Source organism: Lepidochelys kempii, chromosome 1, assembly GCF_965140285.1.
Source record: "Lepidochelys kempii isolate rLepKem1 chromosome 1, rLepKem1.hap1, whole genome shotgun sequence".
Taxonomy (NCBI): Eukaryota; Metazoa; Chordata; order Testudines; family Cheloniidae; genus Lepidochelys; species Lepidochelys kempii.
This window is the reverse complement of record NC_136380.1, coordinates 52900892-52925117: the sequence shown is the minus strand read 5'-3', so window position 1 is coordinate 52925117 and position 24226 is coordinate 52900892. Positions and strand designations below refer to the sequence as shown.

The window sequence follows — 24226 nt, the reverse complement described above, 5'->3', positions numbered from 1 at the left end:
GTTGTTCTTGGGTCAGGTTGTCCCCAATCTGTGGCTCTCCGGTGTCAGTCAGGATGGGGGCGAGGGGTCCGAAGTCTGACTTTGGGACATACGGGGCAATCTAGCAGCCCCTCTCGATTCTGCCATGGCTTTAGAAGATTTATATCGTAGACTTACTGTTTCTCTTTCTTGTCTGGTTGCCAGATCTCATAGGTGACCAGCCCCAGCCGGCAGATAGCCTGGTGGCAAGGGCCCTGTGAGGTTAGCAGTTTTGATTCATCTGAGGGGAGCAGGAGGACAACCCTCTCACCGGGCTGGAAGGTTCTCTCCCGGGCTCCCTTGTTGTAGGTCTGCTCTTGAGCCTTCTGCGTGCTGGGGAGATATTTCTCTTGCTAAGACCCACTACTTTCACCAGCTGCTCTTGTGGCTGCAAGACGTTGCAGGAGGCCCTGTTCTGGGGACAGTTCCTGTTCCCAGCTCTCCCACATTTGTGGCTGCCAGGCATACAACCGTTCAAAATGGACCTGCATTGATGATTGTGGGACCTTCCAGATGGCCAGAGTAGGGGTGGGATGAATTGGTCCCAATGTTGGAGGACTTTTGGGGGAAACTTTGGCAGCATACCTACAGCCCTACCAAATTCGTGGTCTGTTCTTGTAAATTTCACGGTCCTAGAATTCTAAAAATCTTGAATGTAGTGGTTTCAAATATTTAAATCTTAATTTTCATTGTGTTTTAACAAAGGATGAATATATATTTAAAAACAGCAAAATATAGCCCTTAAGTGAGCATTTCTCAAACTACAGGTCCCGGCCCAAGAGGGTGTCGCAGTATTGTCACCCTTGCTTCTGCACTGCCTTCAGAGCTGGGTGCCCGGAGAGCAGCTGTCAGGATGCCCAGCTCTGAAGGCAGTGCAGAGTTAAGGGTGACAATACTGCAACCCCCCTACAATAGCTTTGCAGTCCCTTTTGGGTTAGGATCCCCAGTTTGAGAAACACTGTGTACTTTTGTATACTTTCACCCTATAGTATAGGTAAAAGTACACAAAAGACCAGATTTCACGGTCTGTGATGCGTTTTTCACAGCCATGAATTTGGTAGTGCCCTACTCGTGGCTAAGCATTGCGTGGTGTGGACGTCATGGTCAAGTTGCAGAATGGCTTGTTGGTGGCACTGGGGCACTACCAGCTGATTCCGGTTTCTTGCATCTGGGGGTTGCGGTCAATGTGGTATAGGCATCGCCTGTTAACTCGAATTGGAGTGCTGCCCGGCAGGGTTCCGTGATTTTCCTATTTGGCTTTAAGATTAGACTCGATAAGTTTATTGAGGAGATGGTATGATGGGATAATAGGATTTTAGCAATTAATTAATCTTTAAATATTCATGGTAAATAGGCCCAATAGCCTGTGATGGGATGTTAGATGGGGTGGAATCTGAGTTACTACAGAGAATTCTTTCCTGGGTGTCTGGCTGGTGAATCTTGCCCATCTGCTCAGGGTTCAGCTGATCGCCATATTTGGGGTCGGGAAGGAATTTTCCTCCAGGTCAGATTGGAAGAGGCCCTGGAGGTTTTTCGCCTGCCTCTGCAGCATGGGGCACAGGTCACTTGCTGGGGGATTCACTGCTCCTTGAAGTCTTTAAACCATGATTTGAGGACTTCAGTAGCTCAGACATCGGTGAGAGGTTTATCGCAGGAGTGGGTGGGTGAGATTCTGTGGGCTGCATTGTGCAGGAGGTCAGACTAGATGATCATAATGGTCCCTTCTGACCTTAATATCTATGAATCTGTGCTAACTGCTCATATGCTCAACTAAGCATGAGGGTTTTCCTGTTGATCTTGGCTGAAACCTGTCCCAAATTGGGCAACTCTTCATCACAGGGTTGCACAGGGTTTTTCCCCTTGTCAGCAGTGTCGAGCTCGCTATCTTGACATTCCCGGACACTCGGGTTGGGTCACTGGGCATCTCCCTCATCCCTTCAAGGAGGTCTCCCTCAAACGCCAACTGTGGATGATTGGATTTGGGATTTGCAGTACATGGGACCTCCATGAATCACCCCCAGTCGCAGCCGAGGATGACTGGATATGCCAGCTTCAAGGCCACAGCCTGTCATGGTCCTAGTTTCACTGTTTACCATCCTGGTGACTCGAGCAGTGGGCTAGGGCTTCACATCCCCATGAATGCACTGGAGGCAGATGATCCCTTCTCGTGGGCCTGGGGGTCCTAATGAGGTCTTGGCAGATGAGGGTCTGCCCAGACCTCAAGTCTGAGTGTGGAGACCTGCACCCTGCTAACCTCCATCAGGATCGTCCACTTGTCGGAGGGTTGTTTATGGACTTGAGGGAAGTTACAGCCCTGTTAGAAGTTACAGCCCATCATTGGACGTTCCCGGCAGAGGTGGCTGAAATGGCCACAAGTGAAACATGGGCTGATTTCAGGGCACCTGGGCCTGTCCTTGGGTTTTGTTGAGCAGGTCTACTCGCCCAGGTTTTGGGATTTCCCCACGATGTCCGGGACCATGGTGGTTCCCCTAGATCAGGGGTCTCAAACACGCGGGCTGCATGCGACCTGCAGGGTTGTTTTCTGCGGCCCACCAGCTCCCTTTCCCTCCCACCCCTCCACCCCCCGCCCAGCGTTTATCTAGAGCAGCTCTGGCCCGGCGCTCAGGAATGGGGAACCGCAGCCAATGGGAGCTTCGGGGGAGGTACCGGGAGGTGTGGCCAGGGCAACACACAGAGTCCTCTGCCCCCCCCTCCCCCAGGTTCCGGCTGCTTCCCGGAGTGGCGCGGGGGCAGGGCAGGCAGGCAGGGAGCTGCCCTGCGCACCCGCCCACTGAACCCCCTGCCTGAGCCCCCTGCCACACCCCGCACCCTTCCTGCACCCCAACCCCCTGCCCTGAGCCCCCTGCCACATGCTGCACACCTTCTGCACCTCAACTCCCTGCCCTGAGCCCCACCACACCCCGCAACCCTCCTGCACTGGGGGCAGGGAGGGGGCAGAGTTGGGGTGGGGATTTCGGGGAAGGGGTTGGAATGGGGGCAGGGAAGGGGTGGGAAGAGGCGGGGCAGGGGTAGGGCCTCATGGCAGGGGCGGAGTGGGGGCGAGGCTGGGGGTAGCCGGGGGCGGGGTGTCAGTGATGCGGCCCTCGGGCCAATGTACTAGTCCTCATGTGGCCCTTGTGGTCATTTGAGTTTGAGACCCCTGCCCTAGATGTTGGGTGATCATTGGGGGTTGGTGAAGTCCTGTCTGTCGTGGCATTTTGGGCCGGGCCTGGGGCTGTTCACTGGCTTCGGGTCCTCTCTTCTCTTGGTAGCGAAGTCATCAGGGTGGAAGCATGAACTCTGGGGTTGACGGGGATCTCATGGCCAAAAAATTCTCCATGAGCGTGACTGCCGCGTTCAGGGTCACTGGCCGGTGGCGAAGGATCCGTATGCTTCCTTGTGCCGGGAGGATGTGCATAAATTGTTCCAGCACCACCTGTTCGGTGACCTTGGCCCTAGTATGCCAGTCATGCCTTGTTTACACCAAAGGGAAAAGTCGAATTAAGCGATGCAATAGCTTATGCATCGATCATCGAGCAATAGCATCGATCATCCGGTAAGTGTAGACAAGCCCTCAGATTGTAACCACTGCCAGCATGCATCCTTGAGACGTTGTGCAACCATCCTCAGCCTGGCCCTGGGTGGGTATGGCTTTCCGCACAGTCGTCACTGATATGTCTTGACGTGATGTCGAGGGCATCACTTTTCAGGCACCCATAGTCTTGGGCGTCAACCACCAGGAGTCTGTGGTACGCAGCTTGGGCTGGACCCATTAGGTATGGAGCCAAAAGGGTGGCCCACTGCTCAGGGGGCCAGTTGGCTCCTGAGGTGGGCCACTCAAACATGACAAGAAAGGCCTCCGGATTGTTGTTGGGGCCCATCTTAGCCAAGCATCAGTTGCTTTTCCACCAGGGTTAGGGGCAACTGGTGTTGATAGTAGGGTAGCGAGCTGCTGCAGGCATTTGCTGCTGGTTCTGGTGCTGGGCCCCCAACTCTCTTGTTGCTTCTGACTGCCCAGCTGTTGAAGGAGCTGCTGCTGGCTTTCCGCAAGTCACTTTATCGGCTTCTCTATATCCACCACGGTGGGATCTCTTTCTGTCCCCCTTCTGTGGGGTGGTCTCTGGTTAGCCCTTGGCTCATCCCCTTGACTCAGGGGTGGGATGATGCCTGAGTTCTCCACCACCTTGTAGTGTTCTTCCCTCTTGGGGTCAGGGACACTCCTTCTGATGGCATCAGGAAGTGAGCATGCCTACCGGGTCTGACCTGCGGCCATGCAAGTTGGCTGAATAGCAGTTCAGGTCTCCAGAAGGAGGGTTCAGCACACCCCGATGAGCCAGTAGTCCTGTTCTCCTGGCCAGAGTGAACAGAAATCTATGGGCCGGGCCTTCTAGGCGTGGGCTATGCACTTAAACAGTTTATGGCCCTTAGCCTCCTAATGGGGGCAAACAGCAACGGTCTACTTCAGCTTTCTTGCCTAAAGGTTAGTGTGCGTCCAGCCCCGCATACAGGACTGGGGTCAGAGGCTAAGGGGACCTGCTCTACCAGGTCCCAGCCCAGGGCCCGGGTAGGAGTGGGCAATCCCACCTAGGGTGACTGTCACTGTAGGCGGGATTTTATAGGGACAGTCCCGATATTTGGGGCTTTTTCTTATATAGGCGCCTATTACCCCCTCACCCTTGTCCTGATTTTTCACACTTGCTATCTGGTCAGGCTAATCCCTCCACAGGGAAACATGTGGTTGCTGCCTCATATCGCGGCAGCGCAACTGGGGCCAACCTCTTGTTTCTCAGGGCTACTTCCTACTGGTTCTGGCTGGCTCTGCTCCGTCACTGCTCCGTCACCACTGGGCTCTGGCGCTCGGATTTACAGTCAGGCGACCCTTACTCTGGTGTCTTCTCAGGGTCTTTTGTCTCCTGGGGCAGTGGGCGGACTTTCTTCCTGACGGCTGGTCCTAGATTCTGCTGAGGGCTTGGCTCTCTGGGAGGGATCGTCTGCCTCCTTCCCTGGTCTGGCCCCAACTGAGCTGCAGAGCCCTACTCTTATACTTCCTGTCCTGCCTGTGCAGTTCCTGCAAGGGGGGGCAGGGTGATATTAACTACTCCCACCATGGGGAGTTAACCCCCTCTGTAGTGAAGGGGGGCCACTCTGCCTCACTATGGGTCCATCGTGATTCTCTTGCTTTGCTCCTCCCATCACAGCAGTAAACTGTAAGATCTGAGACGGATATTGCTCTGATGAAGACAACGGATACTTACTTTGGGCCTGATCCTGCAAGCTCTGTATCTGGAGCTACCATTGATTACAGTGGGTTTTGGAAGGGCTGCAGGATTGGGCCCTGTTTGTGTGAATCAGCAGTAAGTGGATGGAAAGACTTTATATAATGACAGGGTTCGGAAGAATGCCATGTAAAGAAATCTGAAAGGCCCAGAATTCCTCCAGAGTCTTCGTGCAGAGAGAGGAGATTTGACCCCAGTGAACATACCAGAGGGTTGAGTCCGGAAGCTCCTATGGGTGGTGTGACTCCTACACAGATGTCATTGGAGGCACAGAGATGTCTTCATGAATGCCGAGTGCTTCCATACTGGCTCAAGAGCTCACTGCTGCTCCAGCCTGAAGCTGCCCTGAGACTCTCACCCCCTTTAAGTTTCCATGGCGAAAGGAGCTGTGTAAGAAAGTTAAGTTAGCCTTATTATCTGGATTCTTTGCTAGATTGGGAGAACCTGTCCCCTCCTCAGTCCCAGACACCAGCCCCTAAAAGGTATGTTTATGTTGCAGTAAAAACCCCACGACTCTATTGTTCAGGCTCAGGTTGGAGCCCAGGTTCTGAGACCCACCCCCTTCATGCATTTTCAGAGCTTGCGCTCCAGCCCAAGCCCAAACATCTCCATTGCAGTTTTTAACCGCAGGGCCCAAACCCCGTGAGCCCGAGTCAGTTGACTTGGGCCAGCCATAGCCACGCCGCGAGTCTTTTATTGCAGTATAGATGTACCCTGAGAAGGCCCTGCAGGTTCCAAGCTAAGAGGTCTGGTGCTATAGAAGCGGCTGACTTCCCTTCCATCAGGCATGGGGAGTCACTAGCAGTACCAAACAGCTGAAGTAGTTTGAGAGTCAGGGGTAGAGATCCAGGACTGATTACAGTGCTCAGGGAGAAAGGAGTGAAGAGCTCTCTCATCACACTACGTGTCATTCAAAGGTGAGTGAGTGAGAGAATTCTTTAAGGGTAAAATTTCTGGGGTGAAATCCTCACTGTATTGAATTCAGTAGCAGAACCCGCACTGCTTTCAATAGGGTGAGGATTTCACCCCAGCTGCTTTGCTAGTATTTGCATGTACATGTGACAAAAAGACAAGGTTTAGAATTACTATTATCAAAAATCCTTCTCTCAAGTCATAGTTAGTATAAACAACTAAAGCTAGATTAAAGGGTATCCATGTTCAGATATGTTAGACAGGGCTTAGAAATTGTAAATGATAAAGGAGGGTGGGGCCTAGTGTTCAACTGTGTAGATAGTCTGAAACTGAAATTCACAGGCTTCAAAATACAGGCTACTTAAAAATAAACTTAATGTGTGGGTCACTGAATTCCCTTCAGCTGCAGGCCTCCTTTCATCTTTATGTTTAATCTGAAGCTGCAATAGGATTCTTCCATCTTACCTCGTATTTTTTCCTTCCCTTCAGCTTTTTTCCTCCTGTCTTGTGTGCTTTCCTAGTTTCCCTTTCTTCCCTTTCAAAATGGTTTTTCTGTCTTACTCATCCCCTCAGCTTTATTTCCATGCCTCTCAACTGTACCTTGTTATGGGAGTTAGTGTAGCCTAGTGGATACATCTCTGGACTCACACTCTGGGACCTGGATTCTGTTCCCAGTTCTCCCACTGATCTCAGTTCACCTCTCTGCCTCAATTTTCCATCTGTACAATGGAGATAATGATACTGATTTCCTGCTTTCTGTGAGATCTACTGATGAAAAACACTATATAAAAGCTAATTATGATAAAGCATTGTACTAATTTTGACTTTACCACATTTTCATATTTTAAAAATTGTTTTTTTTTGTCCTTTGCTGCTGTGTGAAAGACCTGCACAAAGAACAGGGGGAACTAACTGCAATGAAACAGAATATACACAGAGTGGTGTCAAATGCACACATTTAGAAAAACCCTGGGGGGAAAAACACTCTTTCCCTATGATCTCTTTTAGTTACAGTAATCTGAGGTGTTAGCTGTAACAGTAGTATGTAGGAAACGTACAGATAGTATCGCTTTAAACACACAGTCCTTTATATTTGAGACATTTTCTCTGCAGATGGTTCCTTTTCCCTTTGATTTTTGTGGAGGTTTAGTTGCTGTCTTATAGATTCACTGTTTCCCAGTGTCTAGGAATATGTGATCCCAAAGCACTGCACAGTGTATGTCTAGACAGCCCTCTGAGAATATCTTCTCTGGGCACATATTTAGCGGTTTCAGTGACACCGAGGCTGATGACAGCAGTCTTTTTCTAGACGGGTACCCATGCTGCTTGTGAGTCAGTCGGTTGGGTGTACAGTGAGAGCAAGAGCATTGTACGCTGTGTCCTAGATGGATGTGCAGTTGGGCGCAGTTCTTACTGTAGATACGTATGTACACAGCATTAGGCAAAACTGGATTTGCTCTCTACACAGTAGCTTGTAGCCATGTCCTGTTTCCGATAAGGCCAGTGGAACTTTTCCCATTGACCTCAACAAGAGCAGATGATACCTGCTGGGTGAAATCCACCGCTGTGTAGAAGATCAGCACAAGGGCTATGCACCACTAAACTCCTCAAAATTGGATTTAAATGGGTCATAAGTGATGCATAAGCCTTGTGCTAGTCCTCTGTGCCGGAGTAAGTTCCAATGGCTGCACCATTTCTTCGGTGTGCTCTACTTGAATTGTCCCAGAGTCTGAGACTCCCAAGAGTCATTCCTGACTACAGGGCTCTACCATGCCAGGGCTGTGTGCTGCTACTGGACAAACTGATGCAGCTTTCATTACATTACTAGATGCCTTTTCACTGACTTCATTGGGAGTTGGATCAGGTCACAAAACAGCAAGTGTGTGATGGTTCTGTGTCCTTTGCAGTCCTCTCCTCTTAGTGTCAGGGTCCCTAGCAGCATGGCTTCAATAGAGCCACACTGCCGGGGTATTCTGTGGCCTGCAACAGCCTTTGGGTCCTTCTTAAAGGGTCTTCCTATCACAGAAGGAGTCTGTGGAAAAGTAATATGGCTTCATGCTGTCTTACCCTTCCACCCTGGGCTCTATGGAAAGTGAGGTATGCCAGAGAAATAACTATCGACTGAATGCAAGGTATTCACACAAGTGTTGCATGTGCTATCACCACAAAGCTCGAAATTCAAAGACAGTAAGACCAGAACTGGTGGCAACACTGGATCTCAGATGGCAAAGCTCGTGACTTCGTAAAACTGTAGAGTTTGATCAGAGTTGTGGCACGCTTTGCCCATGGACTCAGGTCATCCGCATAGGAAAACATGTCAGACTATCAACGCTGGGAACATGTCAGACTCAAGCATTGCTTCAAGCATGTTAGAACTTTAACCTGGCAGTGCTGCAGGCACCCACTGCCAGTATAAGTTGCTCGATACAAGATGCTTAGGTCTGAAACAAATGTGGTCCTAAAAGATTGTCTAAATTAAATTAAGTTGTAAATTACCATATTTCTGTCTTTACAGCACTATAGCAGAGAAGCTGCCTAAGTATTTCCTAATGGAACATCCAGGCACAGGAACAAATGGTTTAGTCTGCCGAGCAGCCTGCAGTATTCTGTAATCTAATAGCACTGAGGTAGGATGCTCTGATGATAATATTAGTCAATAGCAGTATGGGATATGTATATCTAAAAGCAGCATTTAATACCATTTATGCTTTGCATGATCATTTAGATTTTTTTTTTTATTCTTGTTTTAAGAGAGAAAGGAAGGAGCACGAAAGGAAATCGTACAATATAGCCTTATCTTAGACTTCATCACATGGTTTGCAGAGCACTGCTTTTGCTTTTATACATGTACCCTTGGCTTCTCTCCCACTAACAACAATAGTGTTCAGACTCATGCTGAGGTCACTGTTGAATTATTTAATTTGACTGGAAGAGATTAATGTGTTTATTTAAAACCTTGTTCAAAATGGAAAAAAATCTCAGAACAATATTCTTACGTATGTGAGTTTGTATTCCACGTATGCTTCAGATCTGCTAATTGTAAAATTACATTACCTTATCAAGAACAGTTGTTTACATACATTAATGCCTGGGGACACCCCTCAGATAAGAAATGTGCCCCATTTTCTCCATCAGCCTATAGCAGTACTTAGAATCATAGAATATCAGGGTTGGAAGGGACCCCAGAAGGTCATCTAGTCCAACCCCCTGCTCAAAGCAGGACCAATTCCCAGTTAAATCATCCCAGCCAGGGCTTTGTCAAGCCTGACCTTAAAAACCTCTAAGGAAGGAGATTCTACCACCTCCCTAGGTAACGCATTCCAGTGTTTCACGACCCTCTTAGTGAAAAAGTTTTTCCTAATATCCAATCTAAACCTCCCCCACTGCAACTTGAGACCATTACTCCTCGTTCTGTCATCTGCTACCATTGAGAACAGTCTAGAGCCATCCTCTTTTGAACCCCCTTTCAGGTAGTTGAAAGCAGCTATCAAATCCCCCCTCATTCTTCTCTTCTGCAGGCTAAACAATCCCAGCTCCCTCAGCCTCTCCTCATAACTCATGTGTTCCAGTCCCCTAATAATTTTTGTTGCCCTTCGCTGGACTCTCTCCAATTTATCCACATCCTTCTTGAAGTGTGGGGCCCAAAACTGGACACAGTATTCCAGATGAGGCCTCACCAATGTCGAATAGAGGGGGACGATGACGTCCCTCGAACTGCTCGCTATGCCCCTACTTATACATCCCAAAATGCCATTGGCCTTCTTGGCAACAAGGGCACACTGCTGACTCATATCCAGCTTCTCGTCCACTGTCACCCCTAGGTCCTTTTCCGCAGAACTGCTGCCTAGCCATTCGGTCCCTAGTCTGTAGCTGTGCATTGGGTTCTTCCGTCCTAAGTGCAGGACCCTGCACTTATCCTTATTGAACCTCATCAGATTTCTTTTGGCCCAATCCTCCAATTTGTCTAGGTCTTTCTGTATCCTATCCCTCCCCTCCAGCGTATCTACCACTCCTCCCAGTTTAGTATCATCCGCAAATTTGCTGAGAGTGCAATCCACACCATCCTCCAGATCATTTATGAAGATATTGAACAAAACCGGCCCCAGGACCGACCCCTGGGGTACTCCACTTGATACCGGCTGCCAACTAGATATGGAGCCATTGATCACTATCCGTTGAGCCCGACAATCTAGCCAGCTTTCTACCCACCTTGTAGTGCATTCATCCAGCCCATACTTCCTTAACTTGCTGACAAGAATACTGTGGGAGACCGTGTCAAAAGCTTTGCTAAAGTCAAGAAACAATACATCCACTGCTTTCCCTTCATCCACAGAACCAGTAATCTCATCATAAAAGGCAATTAGATTAGTCAGGCATGACCTTCCCTTGGTGAATCCATGCTGGCTGTTCCTGATCACTTTCCTCTCATGCAAGTGCTTCAGGATTGATTCTTTGAGGACCTTCTCCATGATTTTTCCAGGGACTGAAGTGAGGCTGACTGGCCTGTAGTTCCCAGGATCTTCCTTCTTCCCTTTTTTAAAGATTGGCACTACATTAGCCTTTTTCCAGTCATCCGGGACTTCTCCGGTTCGCCACGAGTTTTCAAAGATCATGGCCAATGGCTCTGCAATCACAGCCGCCAATTCCTTCAGCACTCTCGGATGCAACTCGTCCGGCCCCATGGACTTGTGCACGTCCAGCTTTTCTAAATAGTCCCTAACCACCTCCTATCTCCACAGAGGGCTGGCCATCTCTTCCCCATTTTGTGATGCCCAGCGCAGCAGTCTGGGAGCTGACCTTGTTAGTGAAAACAGAGGCAAAAAAAGCATTGAGTACATTAGCTTTTTCCACATCCTCTGTCACTAGGTTGCCTCCCTCATTCAGTAAGGGGCCCACACATTCCTTGGCTTTCTTCTTGTTGCCAACATACCTGAAGAAACCCTTCTTGTTACTCTTGACATCTCTCGCTAGCTGCAGCTCCAGGTGCGATTTGGCCCTCCTGATAACATTCCTACATGCCCGAGCAATATTTTTATACTCTTCCCTGGTCATATGTCCAACCTTCCACTTCTTGTAAGCTTCTTTTTTATGTTTAAGATCCGCTAGGATTTCACCATTAAGCCAAGCTGGTCGCCTGCCATATTTACTATTCTTTCGACTCATTGGGATGGTTTGTCCCTGTAACCTCAACAGGGATTCCTTGAAATACAGCCAGCTCTCCTGGGCTCCTTTCCCCTTCAAGTTAGTCCCCCAGGGGATCCTGGCCATCCGTTCCCTGAGGGAGTCGAAGTCTGCTTTCCTGAAGTCCAGGGTCCGTATCCTGCTGCTTACCTTTCTTCCCTGCATCAGGATCCTGAACTCAACCAACTCATGGTCACTGCCTCCCAGATTCCCATCCACTTTTGCTTCCCCCACTAATTCTACCCGGTTTGTGAGCAGCAGGTCAAGAAAAGCGCCCCCCCTAGTTGGCTCCTCTAGCACTTGCATCAGGAAATTGTCCCCTACGCTTTCCAAAAATTTCCTGGATTGTCTATGCGCCGCTGTATTGCTCTCCCAGCAGATATCAGGAAAATTAAAGTCACCCATGAGAATCAGGGCATGCGATCTAGTAGCTTCCGTGAGCTGCCGGAAGAAAGCCTCATCCACCTCATCCCCCTGGTCCGGTGGTCTATAGCAGACTCCCACCACTACATCACTCTTGTTGCACACACTTCTAAACTTAATCCAGAGACACTCAGGTTTTTCTGCAGTTTCGTACCGGAGCTCTGAGCAGTCATACTGCTCCCTTACATACAGGGCTACTCCCCCACCTTTTCTGCCCTGCCTGTCCTTCCTGAACAGTTTATAACCATCCATGACAGTACTCCAGTCATGTGAGTTATCCCACCAAGTCTCTGTTATTCCGATCACGTCATAGTTCCTTGACATCACCAGGACCTCCAGTTCTCCCTGCTTGTTTCCAAGGCTTTGTGCATTTGTATATAAGCACTTGAGATAACCTGTTGATCGCCCCTCATTCCCAGTATGAGGCAGGAGCCCTCCACTCACAGACATTCCTGCCTGTGCTTCCTCCCGGTATCCCGCTTTCCCACTTACCTCAGGGCTTTGGTCTCCTTCCCTCGGTGAACCTAGTTTAAAGCCCTCCTCACTAGGTTAGCCAGCCTGCTGGCAAAGATGCTCTTCCCTCTCTTCGTAAGATGGAGCCCGTCTCTGCCCAGCACTCCTCCTTCATGGAACACCATCCCATGGTCAAAGAAACCAAAGCCTTCTTTCCGACACCACCTGCGTAGCCATTCGTTGACTTCCACGATTCGACGCTCCCTACCTAGGCCTTTTCCTTCCACGGGGAGGATGGACGAGAACACCACTTGCGCCTCCAACTCCTTTATCCTTCTTCCTAGAGCCACATAGTCCGCAGTGATCCGCTCAAGGTCATTCTTGGCAGTATCATTGGTGCCCACGTGGAGAAGCAGGAAGGGGTAGCGATCCGAGGGCTTGATGAGTCTCGGCAGTCTCTCCGTCACATTGCGAATCTTAGCCCCTGGCAAGCAGCAGACTTCTCGGTTTTCCCGGTCAGGGCGGCAGATAGATGACTCAGTCCCCCGGAGGAGAGAGTCCCCGACCACCACCACCCGCCTTCTCCTCTTGGGAGTGGTGGTCGTGGAACCCCCAACCTCAGGACATCGCATCTCATGCCTTCCAACCAGCGGAGTCTCCTTCTGCTTTCTCGCCCCAGACATATCATCTGGTCCACTCTCCGCAACGATACCTGTGGAGAGAACATGAAAGCGGTTAGTTACCTGTGTCTGTGTTACTGGAACCCGGACATTCCCCCTTCTTCTTCTGGAGGTCACATGTTGCCAAGCTTCTTCACTGGCCTCTTGGCTCCTCTGTGCAACCTGCTCTATATCTGTAGAGCTTTGTGCCCCTAGAAGCCTATCCTGAGTTTCATCCAGAAAATCCTCAGTTTCCCGTATGCAACGCAGGGTTGTTATCTGTTGCTCCAGACCTTCAATCTTCTCTTCCAATATGGAGACCAGCTTGCACTTTGTACAGACAAAGTCACTTCTGTCCTGTGGAAGAAAGACAAACATGGCACATCCAGTGCAGGTCACAACAGCTGAACCCCCCCCCCTTCCATATCACCTTCCTACTACGAGCTTCCTCAGAGCAGTTTGCAAGACGTAAGCCTCACTGGGCTCCCTCCAGGTGAACTCCCAGGCAAACTCCTGCTGTGAGCTGCTCTGCTGTCCCCGCTGCTCAGCTGGTTCGCCGCCGCTCAGCTGGTTCGCGAAGCTCTGGCTTCGCAACCGTACTGATACAGTACTTACAACCGTACTGATACAGCAGGATTTAGTCATTGGCTCTCTAGGTTCCCCATTCCTGCCGTAGGGCCTGATCCACTAGTCATCATCAGTGCTCCTTCCCATTCATAGAATCATAGAATATCAGGGTTGGAAGGGACCTCAGGAGGTCATCTAGTCCAACCCCCTGCTTGAAGCAGGACCAATCCCCAACTAAATCATCCCAGCCAGGGCTTTGTCAAGCCTGACCTTAAAAACCTCAAAGGAAGGAGATTCCTCCCTAGGTAACGCATTCCAGTGCTTCACCACACTCTTAGTGAAAACGTTTTTCCTAATATCTAACCTTAACCTCCCACACTGCAACTTGAGACCATTGCTCCTTGCTCAGGTTTTTGCTTTCTCTCATGAGGCTGGAATTTGGAGCAGCCCAAACTCAATAGCTGTGTATAGAGTAGAGTCTGGATATCTGACTGCTGGGTCAGACCAAAGGTCTGTCTAGCCCAGTATCCTGTCTTCTGACAGTAGACAACGCCAGATGCTTCAAAGAGAATGAACAGAACAGGGCAATTATCAAGTAATCCACCCCCTGTTGTCTAGAAGACCCAGCATCTGGCAGTCAAAGGCCTAGGGATATCCAGAGCATGGGATTGCATCCCTGACCATCTTGACTAATACCCACTGATAGACCTATCCTCCATGAACTTACCTAATTCTTTTCTGAAACCAGTTATAGTTTTGGCCTTCACAACATTCCCTGGCAACAGGTTGACTGTGCATTGTGTGAAGAAATACTTTTTGTTTGTTTTAAACCTGCTGCCTCTTCATTTCATTGGGTGACCTCTAGTTCTTGTGTTATGTGAAGAGGTAAATAACACTTTTTTTTTTTCTCCACATCATTCATGATTTTATAGACCTCTATTATTTCCCCCCCTTTAGTTGTCTCTTTTCCACGCGGAACAGTTAAACACTTTTTAATCTCTCCTCATAGGGAAACTCTTCCGTACCCATAATAATTTTTGTTGCCTTTCTCTGTACCTTTTCCATTTCTAATATTAGCTTTTTTGAGATAAGGTGACGGGGTGCTGGAACAATTTGTATAGTGGGGCTGCTGAGAGCCATTGAACCAAACTGTAAACCCTGTTTATGATGGGAACCACTTCAAGCTGCTGCATCCCCAGCACTCCTAATTCCAGCACCTATGTGGGGTGACCAGAACTGCATGCAGTATTCAAGGTGTGGAGGTACCACTGATTTATACAGTGGCATTATGATTACTGACTTATCATCTATCCCTTTCCTAATGGTTCCTAGAGAGACAAGGTAGTTGAGTTAATATCTTTTATTGGACCAACCTCTGTTGGTGAGAGAGACAAGCTTTTGCGCTACACAGAACTCTTCTCATATTAACTCACTCATCTTGTCTCTCTAATATCCTAGGACTGACACCGCTACAACACTGCATACAACTAATGGTTCCTAACATTGTTCGCTTTTTTTGACTGCTGCTGCACATTGAATGGATGTTTTCAGGAACTAATCACTCAAGAAAGAGATCTTGGAGTTATTGTGGAAACAGCTAATTTAGACTGCTTCATTTTGTATGTATAGTTGAGATTGTGTTTTCCAATATGCATTACTTTGCACTTATCAGAACTGAATTTTATCTGCCAATTTGTTGCCCACTTTTGTGAGATTCCTTTGTAACTCTTCGCAGACTACTTTGAACTTAACTGTCTTGACTAATTTTGTATTATCTGCAAACTTTGCCACCTCACTGTTTACCCCTTTTTCCAAACCATTTACGAATATGTTGAACAACACTGGTCCCAGTATAGATCCTTGGGGGATACTGCTGGTTCCTCTCTCCATTCTGAAAACTGACTATATATTCCTATCTTACCCTTTGTTTCCTATCTTTCACCAGTTACTGATCCATGAGTGGACATTCCCTCTTATTTCATGACTGCGTTGTTTGTTTAAGAGCCTTTTGTGAGGGACTTTGTCAAAAGCTTTCTGAAAGTCCAAATACACTATCACCACAGGATCACTCTAGTTCCTATGTTTGTTGACTCCCCTCAAAGAATTCTAATAGATTGGTAAGGCATGATTTCTCTTTACAAAAGCTGTCTTGACTCTTCTCCAATAAATTATATTCATCTATGTTTCGGATAATTCTGTGCTTCATTATCGTTTCAACCAATTTGCCTGGTACTGATTTCAGGCTTACTGGGCTGTAATTGCCAGTAGTGCCCCTAGAGCCTTTTTTAAAGCATCAGAATCACACGAAGCTGATTTGAGTGATAGGTTACATACCGCACTAAGTAGTTCTGCAATTTTATACTTGAGTTCCTTCAGAACTCTTGGGTGAATACCATCTGGTCCTGGAGACTTATTGGTGTTTAATTTACCAATTTGTTCCAAAACCTCCTTTATTGACATCTCAGTCTGGGACAGTTCCTCAGATTTGTCACCTAAAACAAATGGCTCAGGTGTGGGAATCTCCCTCTCATCCTCTGCAGTGAAGACTGATGCAAAGTTTTCATTTAGTTTCTCTGCAATGGCCTTGTCTTTCTTGAGTGCTCCTTTAGCACCTCAATCGTCCAGCGGCCCCACTGATTGTTTGGCAGGCTTCCTACTTCTGGTGTACTTAAAAAATTTACTATTAGTTTTTGTGTCTTTTTTTCTAATTCTTCTTCAAATTCTTATTTGGCCTGCCTAATTATACTTTTACACTTGACAGAGTTTATGCTCCTTTCTGTTTTCCTCCAGTAATATTTGACTTCCAGTTTTTAAAGGAGGTTTGTTGCCTTTAACTGCCACTTTTACTCTTTTTTTTTTTTTTTAAGCTATGGTGGCATTTTCTTTTGGGTCTTTCGTACTGTTTTTTTTTAAATTTGTGGGGTATATTTAGTTTGAACGTATATTATGGTGTTTTTTAAAAAAAAAAAAAAAATCCATGCAGCTTGCAGGCATTTCACTCTTGTGACTGTACCTTTTAATTTCTGTTTCAACTAGCTTCCTTATTTTTGGGTAGTCCCCCTTTCTGAAGTTAAACATTACTTTGCTGGCTTCCTTTGGTATTTCTTTCCCCCCGAGGATGTTAAATTTAATTATATGATAGTTGCTATTACCGAGTGGTTCAGCTATATTCACCCTCTTGGGTCAGATCCTGTGCTCCACTTAAGACTAAATCAAGAATTGCCTCTCCCATTGTGGGTTCCAGGACTAGCTGCTCCAAGAAGCAGCCATTTAAGGTGTCTAGAAACGTTCTCTCTGCATCCCTTCCTGAGGTGACATGTTCCCAGTCAATATGGAGATAGTTGAAATCCCACATTATTATTGAGTTCTCTATTCTTATATCCTCTCTAGCCTCCCCAGACATTTCACACTCCCCATCGCCAGCCTGGTCAGGTCATCGGTAGTATATTCCTACTTCTGTACTCTTCAATTTCTATCCATAGAAATTCTATGGTACAGTTTGATTCATTTAAGCTTTTTGGTGTATTTGACTCTATGCTTTCACATACAGTGCCACTCCCCCACCAGCATAACCTACTCTGTAATTCCTATGTATTTTTGTCCCCTGGTTTTACCATGTCCTGTTGATTGTCGTCATTCCACCAAGTTTCTGTGATGCCTATTCTATCAATATCCTCGCTTAATACTAGGTTTACCCATCTGTTTAGAAGTATTTAGACTTCAGCATTTGTATACAAGCACTTATATAATTTGTCACTTTTTAGTTGTCTGCTTTCATGTGATGTAATTGAATGGGACATTTTGTCATATGACTGTTTTTTCTCTGCATTTCCTAGCTTTACTTATAAAATTCTATCCTCTTCTCTTTACTAGGATATAGCAAATCCTTGTTAATACAGCCTCCCCTATGGTATGTCTCTGTCCAAACTGTTTGCTCCTCTGCACCTCTCAGCTTTACCCTAGCCTGTAGTTTAAAAATTCCTCTATGACCTTTTTAATTTTACATGCCAGCAATCTGGTGCCATTTTGGTTTAGGTGGAGCCCATCCTTCCTGTATAGGCTCCTCCTTTCCCAAATGTTCCACAGTTCCTAATAAACCTATAACCCTTCCTGCACCATCATCATCTTCTGCAGTTTTGCCTGTCTAACTGGCCCTACACATGGAACTGGAAGCATTTCAAAGAATGTTATCTTGGAGGTTCTGGACTTCAATATCTTACCTAGCAGCCTCAATTTGGCCTTCAGGACCTATCTCCTATCCTTCTCTATGTCATTGGTGCATACACATACCACGACCACTGGCTCCTTCCCAGCACTGCATATAAGCCTATCTAGGTGTCTCGAGATCCACAATCTTTGTACCCCGCAGGCAAGTCACCATGCGTTTGTCTTGGTCACCACAAACCCAGCTATCTATATTTCTAAAGATCAAATTCCCCATTACTAATATCAGTCTCTTCCCAATAACTGGTATTCCATCCCTGGAGAGGTATCCTCAGCACAAAAGGATACCACGACATTATCTGGAAGGAAGGTCCCAACTATGGAATCGTTTCCCTCCACTCCACTTTGCTGTTCTCCTTCCCCGAGATTTTCATTCTCAACAGCACAGAGGCTGTCAGACTGGGGGTAGGACTACTCTGTTGTGTCCCGGAAACTCTCATCTGTGTTGTGCCTCTCTGTCTCCCTTAGCTTCTCTAGTTCAACCACTTTGGTCTCAAGAGCCCATACACGGTTTCTGAGGGCCATGAGCACGTTGTACCGAATGCACACATATGGTATCTGCCCACAAAGCAGGTAATAATACTTGCTACATTCAGTGCAATAAACTAGATAGCTCCCACTCTGCTGCTGGACTTTTGCCTGCATTCTTTTTATTCCTGCAGCTTTTTTTTGGTGTGTGTGTGTGTGGATTGTGGTGGTTTGGGTGGGGAGTGGTTTATTGGCCTAAGTTTAGAGAATGTTTGGTGGATCTGGCTCTCTGGCTCCCTCTCAGAACTCCCCTGTTTACTGCTCCTGTTTGCTTGCTCCTCTGGTCCCTTAGGCACAGGCTTTTTAAACCCCAGTTTTCCCTAAGTAGCCCCATCCCCTGGTTAATGGATCCTAAACAGATTAAGGATCAAAGCCTCATTAAGAAGCTTGTAGCCTTGCCTAGGTGATTTTAGACAGGCCTTAGGACCTGCTTCTAGGAGGTGCAGAGCATCAGTCAGTTGGAGTTGAGGGCACTCAACACTTCCTGGAAGGACCAGGCCATTTGTTTGGTAAACTGATCCAGTTGTTACACAAGTTTGGGAATTGCTGACCTAGACCAACTACAATTCACTGCTTTATCAGCTACTTGATTTTCTTTTGATAAATCATTCTGGCTTGTTGAATTCATTTATAACGTAGCACAGAGACTGGCACTATGGCATTGAAATAAGTGTGTGTATTTTGTGTACACAAATGTGTTTCTTCCTCCCTGTTTTCAATTCACTCATGCTGTTCATGTTTTCATGATAAATCTTTTCTCCCAGTGCTTGTCATGTACATCTGCTGGGCAAATAGGGTCATATGGGCAACAACAAAGACCACTGTGATTTGGGGCTGCATGACAAATGTCCTTTCCTCCTTGTCCACAGAGGAAAGCACTCAGGTACAAAGCCCTGTGAGGTGCCGGGTGTACAGACTCTCTTGGGCACAGGCATTGTGGTGGTCAGCTTCTTGAGGTCCTCCACCTCCCATGCTTTAAGGAAGGCCCTCAAGAAGCTGACCACCACAGGAGAACAGGAAGTGAATTCACTGGAAGCTGACTGTAAACACTAGTTAAAGTGACTAGACTCTTTGCTCAGTCTAACGTCCAAGAAATATAAAAACCAAGGGTCCAGCTTCCAGGGATAGCATTGGGCCCAAAATAGCAAACAGAGTGAAAAAAAACACACTTTTGAACTTATTTCTCTTTTTATCTAATTTTATTAAAAACATAAGTCAGGAAATGTATTAAACCTAACTATGGATTGTGTGTTTGTTTCAGGCTTGATCAACATTTTCTTGGTATTGGGGAGAGGTCTGAGTCCCACCCAGTTGGAATGTTCTCAAACTGTGTCTAAGATTAGGAAGACTGTTATGTGGAGAAGAGACTTTCTGTGAAGGCACCTGCCCATCTGAATATTGTGAAGACTTCACCCAGGCTTTGTAAGCAGCAGAGAGATTTGTGCTTCTGTTTACACTTACACACCATCTTTGCTTCTTATGCACTCCAGCACCCCTATTAGCTCATTGTTCTCCTTCACCAGCCCAGCAGTGAAGAGACTGCTGGGCTGGAAACAAGGAGATGAAGAGGAGAAGTGGGCAGAGAAGGCTGTAGATTCCCTGGTGAAGAAACTGAAGAAGAAGAAAGGTGCTATGGAAGAACTTGAGAGGGCTCTGAGCTGTCCTGGTCAGCCTAGTAAGTGCGTCACAATCCCACGCTCCTTGGATGGGAGGCTGCAGGTGTCTCATCGCAAGGGGCTGCCCCACGTCATCTATTGCCGAGTGTGGCGTTGGCCCGATTTACAGTCTCACCATGAATTGAAACCACTGGAATGTTGCGAGTTTCCATTTGGCTCGAAGCAGAAAGAAGTTTGCATCAATCCCTACCATTACCGGCGCGTGGAGACCCCAGGTAATATATCAGCTGAAAATGATATAAATATATATATCAACTCTTTGGGTGAAATGTCTGTACTTGCTGCATCATAACAACAAAGAAGGCTCTGTTCAGCTGGAAAGATCAGCTGTCTTTTCTGCAGAAAGGGATCCCAGATCTAGCTTTTGGCCATAATTGTGATTTACTAGGGGCTCGCCTCTCCTCTGGTAAGATAGAAGGAAATCCCATTGACATGTGAGAGGAGAAGGACATCAGGAACTTGTCCAGGGTGCTGAAAGCTTTCTCCTTTGATGTATTGGGTGCTAGCTGCCCTGAGAACCTCACTAGATAATGTGTTGGCACTGTTGTGCCCATTAGCATGAAATGTAGGCACAAACGAGTCTCTCCATCCTGATTGGATCTTTGCCCAACTCTAAAAGGACAAAAGCTGACTTGCTAATCCACAGTAAATGGCCGTTTTAAAGATTAGAGTGGATCCACAGCAATGGATTAATTGTCATGAAGGTACACCAGAGATCCTAGACCTTAGATCAGTTCCTCTTAAAATACCTGCTGTCCTGCCGTTGTGAGTTTTTCAGAGCTGGGTGAACATTTATACCTTCCCCCCTTCACCCCCCAAGCCCCAAGTATTCATGCAACTTTAAATTTTTCTGTTGAGGGTCATCTTCAGGGTAGACTTCAACCAGGTTTGTAAATCCCTGCCCTTATCACAGGATCAATCCATTGGGTTTGTGTGGCAAAGAAACTGCTGAACAATGATTGTAAAATTGTTGAGTCCAATACTGGTCTTGTGGCAATTTACTAGTGAATAGGATTTGTAGTTAGTAACTAAACCAGGTACTGCCATTGATGATCCTCTGTCAGTCATAAACTTTGAAGTGACATTAAGATCAGATAAAATGAACTGTGGGATTTTTCTTTTATTACTGTTTCATATAATTTAAGAGAGAAAAAGGCATTTGTTAACATATATGCAACAATGGCTGCACCCCTTCCTGGTGTTCCTTATTTTAAAACTGAGCTCACTCCAAAATGGATCTGAACTGCTAAAAACATTGTTTTGTCTAAAATCTTACAGGTGAATTGATAGTTGTCTAATTTGGGTGGAAATGGTTGATTTAATGATTTACTAAAATAAGCTATTCAAATTATCTCCAAAAAGACACTAAGATAATATCCATTTTGTGTATCTTTGCCTTTGAAAGGATGTTGGCTTTATTGTCCTCTTACACTGGTGTAAATCAGGAGTAATTCCATTTATATCAGTATATTAACCACAAACAGCACAGATCTTATGATCTAGTCAATGTCTGCTAACAGCTGTTGTTCTGTGACAGTTTTGGATGCTGCTGCAGGAGCTCTGAAGTTTGTTGTCTTTGCCCTTAAGCCCAGAGGGTTAAGGGTCAGACTCTGTCAGTATTTGTTCCTGGTGCCTGGCATTCCTCTCCTTTGAACAAAATGTGACAGCTCCCAATTGTCTAGGCTGCAATCTATTTAAATAACAATTCTGGTTAGCTACAGAAAAATACAACACTCTCTTCATATCTAACTGTGGTTCCTGTAGGCTTGTGTGAGTTTCTTTGTGTCTTAGGAGCTAAAGAAACTAAATCTTGAATTGTTCAATAATAAACCCAGTGATAGTTTCAAAACTGCTATGCTGTATCGATCTCCACAAATGTTCTTTTTTTTTCAACTCACTCTTTCCATAAATTCCATTGTTCCCATTCTATTGCCCCTTCTCCTGAGTGACCCATTCTGTAGTCAGATCCATAATTTAAATTCAAAACCAGTGGTTTTGATTTATTCAGTGAGTTCCTCCTATCCCAAAGACGGACAGGACTCACCATGGAAGAGGGCGGAAGGGGAAAGAAGGGGCAGAAGATATCCACCAGGGAGACTAACTCTAAGCTCTAGCCTGGAACTCAAGATGCACTGACCCCTCCCTCTCTCCTCAGGCCACCTCGTCGGCTTTGTGACAGATGCTGAACAACAGAACGTAGGTTGCGTGTGGCTTCTGCCACTGCCAGCCTCCCTCCAGTGAAACTTCCCCAAGCCCACAACTGCTGGTGGAATCCAGGCAGTGACTTTGGCCCAGTGCACAGTGGGTGCTGTTAGAAAGCACCACTGTCACTTCCCCGGTTTTGAAACATCCCCTTTATTCGCAGGATTGAGGGTTGGAGAAAGAGAATAATCCTTCCAATTCAGAGGAGGTGGATTGGAAGGCTAGAGTCATTTCCCCATTCTCCAGGACAGAAGTCTGAGTTACAAATGGATTACTGCCAACCAAAAGTGCAATTTTAAAATAATGTGAAAACTGCCTGCTTTGTTATTTTTAAATGAGATTGCTCTGTGTACTGGGTGACAGACAATGGAGCTTCTAATATGCAGTGCTGCTGCAGACAGCAGAAGCACAGGTGAACTTTTGACTTGCTGTAAATGTGTTTCATTGTCCAGAAAGGAAGATGTGATAACTCCCCAGCCAGTGGGCTGCCTAAAAATCTACTCTACAATATTTGTATAGTTGTTAGCATGGAAAAGTGGCCGTGGTCCAAGAGTGAAAAGGACCCTGGGAAACTATTTGAATCCTTGTAAAGCTTAAAACTGACCATTTTCCCCCTTCACATGCTACATGTCGTTGTTACTGTAGGGTTGCCCATGATCAAGAACACAGGGAAAGTTCAGGGAAGGGGGGAATCTCATCTAGGACTGCTTTCTCAAAAGTGCAAAACTCTGCGGCCGTGCACAAGGGTCAGACCCTGAAAATGTGCTATTGTACCCAGAAGCGGATTAGGGGTGTTTGGTGCCCTGGTCTAGAGCAAGTGGGGGCCCCTCCCCACCCCTTCCACCTGCAGTCCCCCTCACCCCCCTCCTGGTGCTCCGGCCGGGGAAATGGGGCTGGGGCGCAGGGGCTTCCTCTGCCTGCAGCTCCTGGCAGGCCATGGGAGCTTGCTATGCCCTGCCCATCCGGCACAGCTGCTGGGGAGTGGGGTTGGGGGACAGGGGCTTCCCCTGTTCCCTGGCAGGAGTGCCGGGGTGTGCATGGATGCCCCAATGTGGCAGGGCCCATGGGCATGGGCCCTGTTGGCAATCAGTGGCGGTTTAGCAACTATGTACCCTTCATTAAACAACTATATGAGGGATAAAAATGTGTGAAAATTTTGTTGTGTTTATTAGCAACTGCAGCCACAGGCACAACAGGCAGGTGCACGTGTAAGCTCTCAGAGTGCCACACAACTGTCTTCATCTGGTGCCTGGCCAGGTTTTCAGCAAGAGCTACTGCAATAGATGAGGGTGGAAGGCAATAGCCAATAAAGAACCTCGTCCAGGAGCAGCAATGGCAGGACTCAGGGGATCAGCTCATTGGTAGCCAGCTGTGCTAGGGGCACATTGTCATACTCCTGTAATGAGCAGGAGGAATAATGTACCCCCACAGGGCCAGCTACAGATATTAGACAAAAGGTGGGGCAAAGTGGTGAGTAGAGGTGAACTAGGTAAATCACTCGTGCAGACTGGGTGTGAGGGGGTCATACAGGGTTTCAGTGTCATACCTGTGGTTATCCTGTCTCCAGCATGGCAACCTCTTACGATTCAGAGAACGGCATCTGCGGGCAAAGGAGCAGGGAGAATAAGGAACCTCTGGAGATTTACTAGCCACAAACGAAAAAAACCCACCACTCTCCTTGCCACCCCAGTAGCTTCACCCCTCTAGGCACAGTATGGCGCAGGCAGCGGAAAGATGGAGTGATGTGACAGAAGCAGTACACTGGAGAAGTGTGCCAGTCAGAGCTGGATATAACAGTTTATTGAGCTTACGAAGCTGCAAGGCTTGGAAACTCCCCTTGCCCACTTATCCTGGGCAAGTAGGAAGCCTTCCCTGGCAAGTGCCATCAGCACCTGCAGACTGTCAGGGTTCATTTAGGAAAAAAATTGTTTCTAGTCCTCATGGTGGCAAAGAAAACTTTCCAAATACAAAGAGAGCACAAGTGATGCAGTGCTAGCTTCCTAAGTCTAGACAGGCTACTGTAGTGTGAGTGCTGCTCAGGGCTTCCACAAACTACAGTAGAGTGAAACTGACCATGGCCATCCCCTTTGTGGCTGCTATAAACCCT

General features: G+C 47.1%; 1 protein-coding gene across 1 annotated transcript in view; it reads left to right on the top strand.

The window, feature by feature from the left end:
* The window catches only part of SMAD9 (SMAD family member 9), a 68829-nt gene that overhangs the window by 6918 nt on the left and 37685 nt on the right, over positions 1–24226 (top strand). The window contains exon 2 of the mRNA XM_073342126.1: positions 19503–20132. Within this exon, the coding sequence (XP_073198227.1) occupies positions 19721–20132 (412 nt within the window). The 5' untranslated portion in view covers positions 19503–19720. The remainder of the gene's footprint in view (positions 1–19502; positions 20133–24226) is intronic.